This window comes from Corvus brachyrhynchos, unplaced genomic scaffold, assembly GCF_000691975.1.
Source record: "Corvus brachyrhynchos isolate BGI_N302 unplaced genomic scaffold, ASM69197v1 scaffold200, whole genome shotgun sequence".
In the NCBI taxonomy this organism is placed as follows: Eukaryota; Metazoa; Chordata; class Aves; order Passeriformes; family Corvidae; genus Corvus; species Corvus brachyrhynchos.
In genome coordinates this window covers 3,020,017-3,027,753 of record NW_008236184.1, presented here as the reverse complement: position 1 = coordinate 3,027,753, position 7,737 = coordinate 3,020,017, and the positions used below count along the sequence as shown (strand labels likewise).

General features: G+C 42.4%; 2 protein-coding genes across 2 annotated transcripts in view; one reads left to right on the top strand and one right to left on the bottom strand.

Annotated features, from left to right (window-relative positions):
• Window positions 1-636: 636 nt before the first annotated feature.
• On the top strand, window positions 637-4,538 carry CCNB2 (cyclin B2). Its single transcript, XM_008637075.2, has 8 exons — window positions 637-796; window positions 877-1,002; window positions 1,413-1,583; window positions 1,652-1,810; window positions 2,091-2,327; window positions 3,142-3,282; window positions 3,845-3,955; window positions 4,274-4,538. Exons 1-8 carry the CDS (start codon window positions 680-682, stop codon window positions 4,373-4,375), a joined length of 1,164 nt encoding a protein of 387 aa, XP_008635297.1. The 5' UTR covers window positions 637-679; the 3' UTR covers window positions 4,376-4,538.
• A 1,427-nt stretch (window positions 4,539-5,965) lies between these two features.
• The window catches only part of MYO1E (myosin IE), a 109,545-nt gene continuing 107,773 nt past the window's right edge, over window positions 5,966-7,737 (bottom strand). The window contains exons 28-29 of the mRNA XM_017737764.1: window positions 7,575-7,711; window positions 5,966-7,058 (exon numbers count right to left, since the gene is read on the bottom strand). Coding sequence (XP_017593253.1) covers window positions 6,982-7,058; window positions 7,575-7,711 — 214 coding nt within the window. The 3' untranslated portion in view covers window positions 5,966-6,981. The remainder of the gene's footprint in view (window positions 7,059-7,574; window positions 7,712-7,737) is intronic.

The window sequence follows — 7,737 nt, the reverse complement described above, 5'->3', positions numbered from 1 at the left end:
CGAGCTGTGGCCCAGCGGTGGGAGGGGGCCCCGTTAAGGGCAGCGCGTGCGCTGCTCCCGCCTCGGCCTGGCCTTGGCCGCCGCGCCTCCCCCACTGAACGCGGGGGGGATGTGGGAGTGGGAAAACTAAAGCTGCTTTAGGGGTAGGTGTAGGAAGGGACTCCGGGAGCCTCTCTTCTGTGGTGATTGTCTAGTGGTTTAAGCTGAACTCCACGAAAAACCTGAAGCCTGGTGGTTTCATTGCTGAGCATAACAAAGAATATTAATTTTTGCGTGTGTAGTATAGCTTTTTGATTTTATGTGGCATATATGTAACAAGGAATTTGCTTTATGCAGCCTCTAGGGGGCGCTGCTACAGTTACAAAGTGTGTGAGTATAATAGTTAAATAGCAGTTGAGCACTCTGACCTTAAAAAGTTACAAAGTATGAGATAGGATGCATTGCTTAATTTTACAACACCCTTCAGAGAGTACAGTGCTCTGAATCTAGAGGAGACCTCTTCATCTGAACATATGTGACTGGCTAGGAAAGAAAAGCTGGTTGAGTAATGCGTAGCAGGCACAGAGGTACACAGGTACAGTGGAGTGGTGGTAAGCGTATAATGGAGTCAGGCATTGGAAAGTTGTTGGTCTCTGACTCTTCAGCTTTTGCAATTTTATCATTTTAGATCACTAGAGGGATGGAGAATGCTGTGTCTGACCTTAAAAGTAAAGCGAAACCTCATGTGACTGGCAAAAGGGCTGCTTTAGAAGAAATAGGAAATAAAGTTGCAACAAGAGGAACGCACATATCTAAGGTAAAGGAACATTTGAAATCTATATAGAGGGAGAAGTTAGATTGCTAGCTCTCTACTAATAATAATTGTTTTTACTACAGAAAACAGAATGCCCCAAAGCATCCATAAAGCCTGTGAAAGTACCTAGCAAGATGACAAATGGAATTGCACTGCCTAAAGCTCCACCTGCTGTGAATCAAGCAAACAAAGAAACTGATGTTCCAAAGGTAGAAAGCGATGATACTGTTCTGATTTTTAATTTGCTTTGCAGCTTAGAGCTCTACCTTCACAAAAGTTTATCTGTGGCTGTATCTCATTCCTCTGCTGAAAAAGCAAAGCCTCTGTACTGAGGTTTTGGTTTAATGCAGGTTGTACTTAAAGGCTGACATTCAAGTGACAGAACAAACTGTTGAAGTGCTGGATGAAGTTTCTGCTTTAGCTGGCAATTACTAGAAGATGTTGGGATTCTATGTTTGCAGTATCTCAATGAAAACTTGCTGCACTGGAGCCCAAGCTTGGTTTGAACTTCCGTCTAAAGAAGTTGTATTAGTGACTGGTGAAACATGGAAACAAAGGAACATTGAAATGTAAACAGTAGATACATAAGATGCGTTAACAGATATGATCTATTCCTTAGGTTCTGTCTCCTGTCCCTATGGATGTATCAATGCAAGAGGAAGATTTGTGCCAAGCCTTCTCTGATGTGTTGCTCAACAACGTAGAAGACATTGATGCTGAGGACTGGGAGAACCCCCAGCTGTGCAGTGACTATGTCAAAGACATCTACCTGTACCTGAGGGAGCTCGAGGTAGGATGCCCCACGGCCGCCCCCGTGTCTCTGGGGTTACCTGGTTGCTCACACCGCTCTCCCCACAGCTGCAGCAATCGGTCCGGCCACACTACCTGGACGGGAGGACGATCAATGGGCGCATGCGCGCAATTCTGGTGGACTGGCTTGTCCAGGTGCACTCGAGATTCCACCTCCTGCAGGAAACACTGTACATGTGTGTGGCGATCATGGATCGCTTCTTACAGGTGAGAGATTCTTCAAGTCATGCTCAGTAATTATTCAATTACTATGTTTGTAAAGGAGTTCAGGATTTAACTTTTCTTTAGAAATCTAACAATCTACAAAATCTGCTCTGTGTATAAGAGCTGTTACAGTACAGCATCTTAACTGAGGCTGTTCCCTTCTTTGAGCACCTTTGACTAGAGTGAAAAACATAATTTATAAGAATGAGCACTGTCATGCTGGTATCGTAAACTGATAATCTGTTTACCTAGAGTTAGGCATTTTAAATTTCCTGTGTTGCAGAGTCATCCAGTACCTCGCAAGAAGCTTCAGCTGGTGGGCGTAACAGCGCTGCTTGTAGCTTCAAAATATGAAGAGATATTGTCTCCTGATGTAGCAGACTTCGTTTACATTACCGACAATGCCTACACCAGTAATGAAATTAGAGAAATGGAGATGATTATTCTTAAAGAATTAAATTTTGATCTGGGACGACCTCTTCCAATTCACTTCTTAAGAAGAGCATCAAAAGCTGGGGAGGTGGGTACTTGTCCTCATTATCTAGCACTTTCCTTTATTGGTAAAGTCTATGGGGATTGCTTCTGGCATTTTTATCATGTGATCTTACCCTCCTCCTGCTTAAATGCTGGATGAAGAAATGCTCAGCTCTGAAACTCCACCGTGTGGAGTAACATGACAATGTCACTGTGGTAGCCAGTAGTATTTCACATTTGTATCTACTGCGGCCTATGTTCAGCCTTAGAGGCAGTAATTTTACTGTTCAGCTAAGAACCCTTGCTTTTAATCTTTTTAATCCTGGTGATCAGGGTACTTATTAGTAAAACATTAGCCGTGTTGCAGTTCTTTGTAATTTCTGCTTGCAAATACTGTGATATTTAAGAATCAAAAGATAAGCTTTCTCTTTGACACGACCCTTTCTTTCTCCACCTCAGTAGTTACATTCAAGTGAACTGTCCACTCTTTGAGGTGGGCTTCGATTGTCTCAGCAGACCACTAACTCAAATAAGTAATTTTACATCTCTCCTCCTTCCTTTAGTTTGCATTACAGAAGGAGCACTTGTATCCCCAGTTGGGCACAGCAGTACCTGATACTGCAGTTTTCTGTTAAAATCCCTCACTTGACTTTGTGTCCAAATTCCAAAGGGCTGCTAGTCTAGACTGATGTGGTCACTGGTCTTGATTTTGAGAGGAATGTCTGTTAGAAAGGATGGTCCCTAAACTGTAGTAAAGATTTTGCTATTTTTGTTTTGTTCTTGAACACAATAAGCAATTCTGAGTGATTGTGCTGAAGTGAAGTGAAATTTTGTGGATTAACAAGCTCTCAACCTGCTAGGCCGATGCTAAGCAACACACTCTAGCAAAATACCTGATGGAGCTGACACTGATAGACTATGACATGGTTCACCATCGTCCTTCAGAGATTGCAGCTGCTGCATTGTGCCTGTCTCAGAAGATTCTGGGACATAACAAATGGGTGAGTATTTTAATCAAACTTGTTGTTAGGAGTTTTTTCTTCGGTCAGTGGAATTGAACCAATAAAAAAAGCACTTAAGAAAATTGTGTTTAGGTTGGTAACAGTGCTGGTGCTGGAATGACAGTTGGACAGCCTGATGCATAAGGGCAGGTAGAAAAAGGAATGTGCCAGTAAAAACTCACAATCCTTTTCTGTGTGAATAGTGTGGTATAAAAGGATTTTTCTGTTGGAATTGAGTTACAGAAGGCTACACTGTAAGTAAAAATAGATTTTCATAATTCTTGAAGTACACGTAGCATAATGAAGTTGTGGACCATGAGTAGTGAGTTGTAGTTCAGCTGGTTGTTTTTTTATTCTCTGTTCAGTCCAGAATCATGGTCCCTGATGTGTCCAGACTTCTGCACATCAGGTTACTCTGGATCTGTCATTTGAACTGACAGCTACAGCTTCCAGCACTTGAGTCTTAGCCATGAAGCTTAGGGTGTTTGCTGCCTGATGTGATTGTGCCTTCAGCAGCAATTCCCCCATCGTAAATCTCAAGTTTGTTACTGTTCTGCTACAGGGTACAAAGCAGCAGTACTACACTGGCTATGCAGAGGACAGTCTTGTGATGACCATGAAACATATGGCCAAGAATGTGGTCAAAGTAAATGAGAAGTTAACAAAATACATTGTAAGTATAACTACTTAAATCCTCTCTATAATGTTTTAAAAATAGCTTGCTGCATATTGTGGCTCCTTAGGTAAAGACTCCATATGTTATCTCAAAGCCTATGCTCTTCTGACAAGCCTGTGAGAGGCTGTTGCATTAATGTTAACATCAAAACCTTTTTAACAAGTTGTGCTCTTGTTACTTTGCAAACTGGTTCACTGCCAGCCTTGTTTGTTTGCTTGTTTTCCAAGCAGGCAAGCTAACTGACCAAAAAATCATCTGCCTGAGCATAAATACTGTATGTGTAAAACTTCTGTATCTCTGTTCTCTATTCTGCAGGCTATCAAGAATAAGTATGCAAGCAGCAAACTACTGACCATCAGCACCATCCCTCAGCTGAACAGCGAGATCATTAGGGATCTGGCTGCATCACTCTTGTGAAGCCCTGGGCAGCAGGGCCTGATGGGGTGTGCACTTTGTCTACTGCTTTTGTACATAGCATTCCAGCCTCCCGCAGACAGTTCCGACTCACGCAGAAGGTGACATTTTAAATTTGCTTTGTAACACAGCTTTCTATCTAAAAATAAAACTCCTTTCTTTTAAATATTGTGAGTGTGACTCTTTAAGGTACAACCTACGTATTTGCAATCTAATGTCCAAGCAGAACATTTGACTAAATAGGTGATTGTTACAACTTGCAGTTAAATGGGCTTGATTATTCTCTGTGGTTGCTTCCAAAGAGAATCTCCAAGCTTTATATATTGCATTGTATTTATTAATTTATTTTCACTCTTAACATAAAGAACAGGCAGACAGTGCATCTTTTCTGTTGTACCTTAAAGAACACTAAATATGTACTTTATTTCAGTGCCTTATTCCAAGAAAGTGTACTGGAATTTTTTTTTTTTGGTAGGTTGTTGCCTTCAAGCTTGGGGAAAGTAGGCTAGCTTTAATGGGTATTAACCTTGTAAATCTGTGTGTTTCTCTGTGTGCTTAAAGGGAGCTAAGGTAGAAAAACTAGAAGTCTCCTGTAATGCTAACACCTAGGCAGGGAATACAGGTGTGGAACTGTGGGGAGGAGACCTTCTGAAAGCAGCTCAGCTCTTGAAACCTTCTCCACTTCCTGAAAAGGACCCCCTTAGTTTTTTCATTACCTGTTCACTTGCCCGTATCTTCTCTTCCCCCCCCCCTTCTCCAATAAACCTCTGTACCTGGGATTACAGAGTCAAACCCCCCATAAGGCAGTTCTTCTTTGCCCCTTCCTTTACATTTTGCTTGCTTTTGTCTTTGTTTCTGCTCTGTCACTATCTGTATGCTCAGGGAATACAAGCCTGTAATTAATGCAACTTTTCTACCTCAATACCTCATGTAGGTCTTTTCGTTAAATTAATCCTGTATCAGTAATGTTTAATTACAGACCTTTTGGGTAGTCTCCAGGTTATACTGAACTCATTACCTCCCTTCCACGCTGAGCTATTCTATGACTGTTCCGGCATCTCTTCTTAACGAGCATGCTGGCTGTGATGTAAAAGGCAAGAACCTCATGCTACAGAACTGACCTAGACCCCAGTGCTCCTGTGTGGGAAGGATGTTGAACTTACTGGGTTTTATCTCCTCAAGCAGATTTTTCTCTCCCCTGTGCTAAGTAAACCTAGCACTTGCTGCAAATGATCTTCTGAAAAATGTGCTTCATTCCTTGTGTGGATGTAATTCCTCCCTTGGAGTGAGGTCCTCATTCCTGTCTCCCAGAAACAGTTTCTACAGCAGATGGTTTGTGTACCTAAGTTAGACTTAGGCAACGGTTTAGGAGGGATTCAAGATTTTTAGCTGTATCTTAAAGCTTATGCAACTTCTTAATACCAACATATCCAGGGCTTTTTAACTGTTCTTAACAGGAGAGAACAGCACTTCAGCTGGGCATAGGGAAAAATAATTGGGAGTGAAGAAAAGGGTTTTTTCTTTAGAAGTCAGTGCAGTAAAATCCTGAAGACATTGTATATGTGAGAACAAACTGCACAGAGAACAAATAAGACGTGTTGATCTTCCTGTGTTTTATTTTACGGAGGTTCAAAAGGCAAAGCAGGAATTCTCAGAACAGCAGGGCAAGCACCAGCCACTCTGCTGGGGGAGGCAATCAGACTTGGGCAGTAACACCTGTGCTTTTGCTATTTAAAAGGAGAAGGAGTAGTGCATATCTGTAAGTACCTGGCATAAAAATTCTAGCAGTACTACTTCATAAGAACAGTGGACTACTACATTATACATTTTTACATGTTTCTATCATAACCAGTTTTTATATACAGTATATAACTATTTCTGTAAATGTACAGCTCTGCATAAAGACACTTCCTATAACAGGTAGAGTATTAAACATAAATCCAACATGGGCCAGCCATATTATAATATAAATCTTGAAGAAGGCAACATTGTTTAGCATACAGTACAATGTGGTTCTCTGTTTTAAATTCTTACAGTGCCTGTTGGGAGTCCCTAAACACACCTGCAAACACAAACCAGTTCCATTACATCTCTGTACAGAATTACTTAAATAGACCATCACAGTAGTTTTTTAGATGGTAATATCCCAAATGAGCCTCTATCTTTTTGACATGTAGCAGCATACTTATTAACATGTTCCCCAGAGTGATCTGCATTAGATGAAATGTGCATTTAACATTATCTTCAGTAGATAATTTAAAAGATTACTGATATTCAGCTGAAGGCACTTATTAAATACACCCCTTTCGAAGTTCCTGGTCCCAGACTGTAAAGCACCTGTTTCAGGAAGATGGTAGGTTTGAGCATTCTTCACTTACCAGGTGTTTAAACCAGGTTTTAAATATAATAAATAATTGGTCAGTTCATTGCTGTATGGTGCTGAGACAAAGATCAAAGTCTGTACTGTGGGTAACTCTTCCTGCTCATACACAATTTACTGGTGAAAATACTGCTGAGAACAGCAGATCTTGGAAGAACAATGTCCTGAAGGCAAGGGAAAACATCATCAACCACTGGTACCTCTACGTCAATTATTCTCTGACAGTCTTTTAAATCTTGGTGACGTAATTGTTGGGAAACAGACCTTGTTTCCCTCGTAGTCTTCCCGTCCACCAGCCAGAAGGATCTGCAACAAGGATAGCAAGGGTAAGGAGTGAGCTCTGGGAAGCGTTTCTGTGTACTTGGTGCAACCTGTGGCAAAGCTGTACCACTCAGTGAGAGCCTTCTTGGGAAGGAATGAAGGGATAGGATGTGGAGTGTTCATCTTTTGGCCACATCATTTTGCCTTGGGGAGGGTGCTTTGGAGACCCAGAGTTGGAATTGGTTAACTACTTTTTGCTTCTTGTGCTACAGCTGTGGTTTAGGCTAATTTTCCTCTAGAGGCAGTGACCGAATTACTGTCTCACTAAATGTACAGCTCTGCAGTACCCAGTGACACAGGTCTGTGGTCTGTCTCTGACATGCTCTTGAGTGAAGAGGTGGGACTGGGGTGGAGGCTTCTGTGCCCCCTGAGCCATCATGGAAATTTGCAAGCCTAACAAGAGAAGAGGAACTGGGGTGGCTTGGGAAGTCCTGTCCTAACTCCTTGTGACAATGTACCTTCAAGACCAGCACTGAAATTCCAGCCCCTGCGTGTCCATACCTTCCTTGATGATGTCAATGATGTCATTGGCGTTGAAGCTGAGCTCGTCGGTGTCCTGCGCGTCGTAGGCGTAGAGCGCCCGGCACTGCGGCACCTGCGGCTTGGGCTTGGGCTGCGGCTTGGGCCTTCCTCCGGCCCGCGGGGGGGCGGCGCACGGCCTGGC

Excerpts from the sequence above, each read along its gene's own strand:
- CCNB2 (XM_008637075.2), top strand. The coding sequence starts at position 680 with ATGGAGAATGCTGTGTCTGACCTTAAAAGTAAAGCGAAACCTCATGTG. Across the intron at positions 797-876 it reads GAGGAACGCACATATCTAAG|AAAACAGAATGCCCCAAAGC; the intron begins GTAAAGGAACAT and ends TTTTTACTACAG. Across the intron at positions 3,956-4,273 it reads AGAAGTTAACAAAATACATT|GCTATCAAGAATAAGTATGC; the intron begins GTAAGTATAACT and ends TCTATTCTGCAG.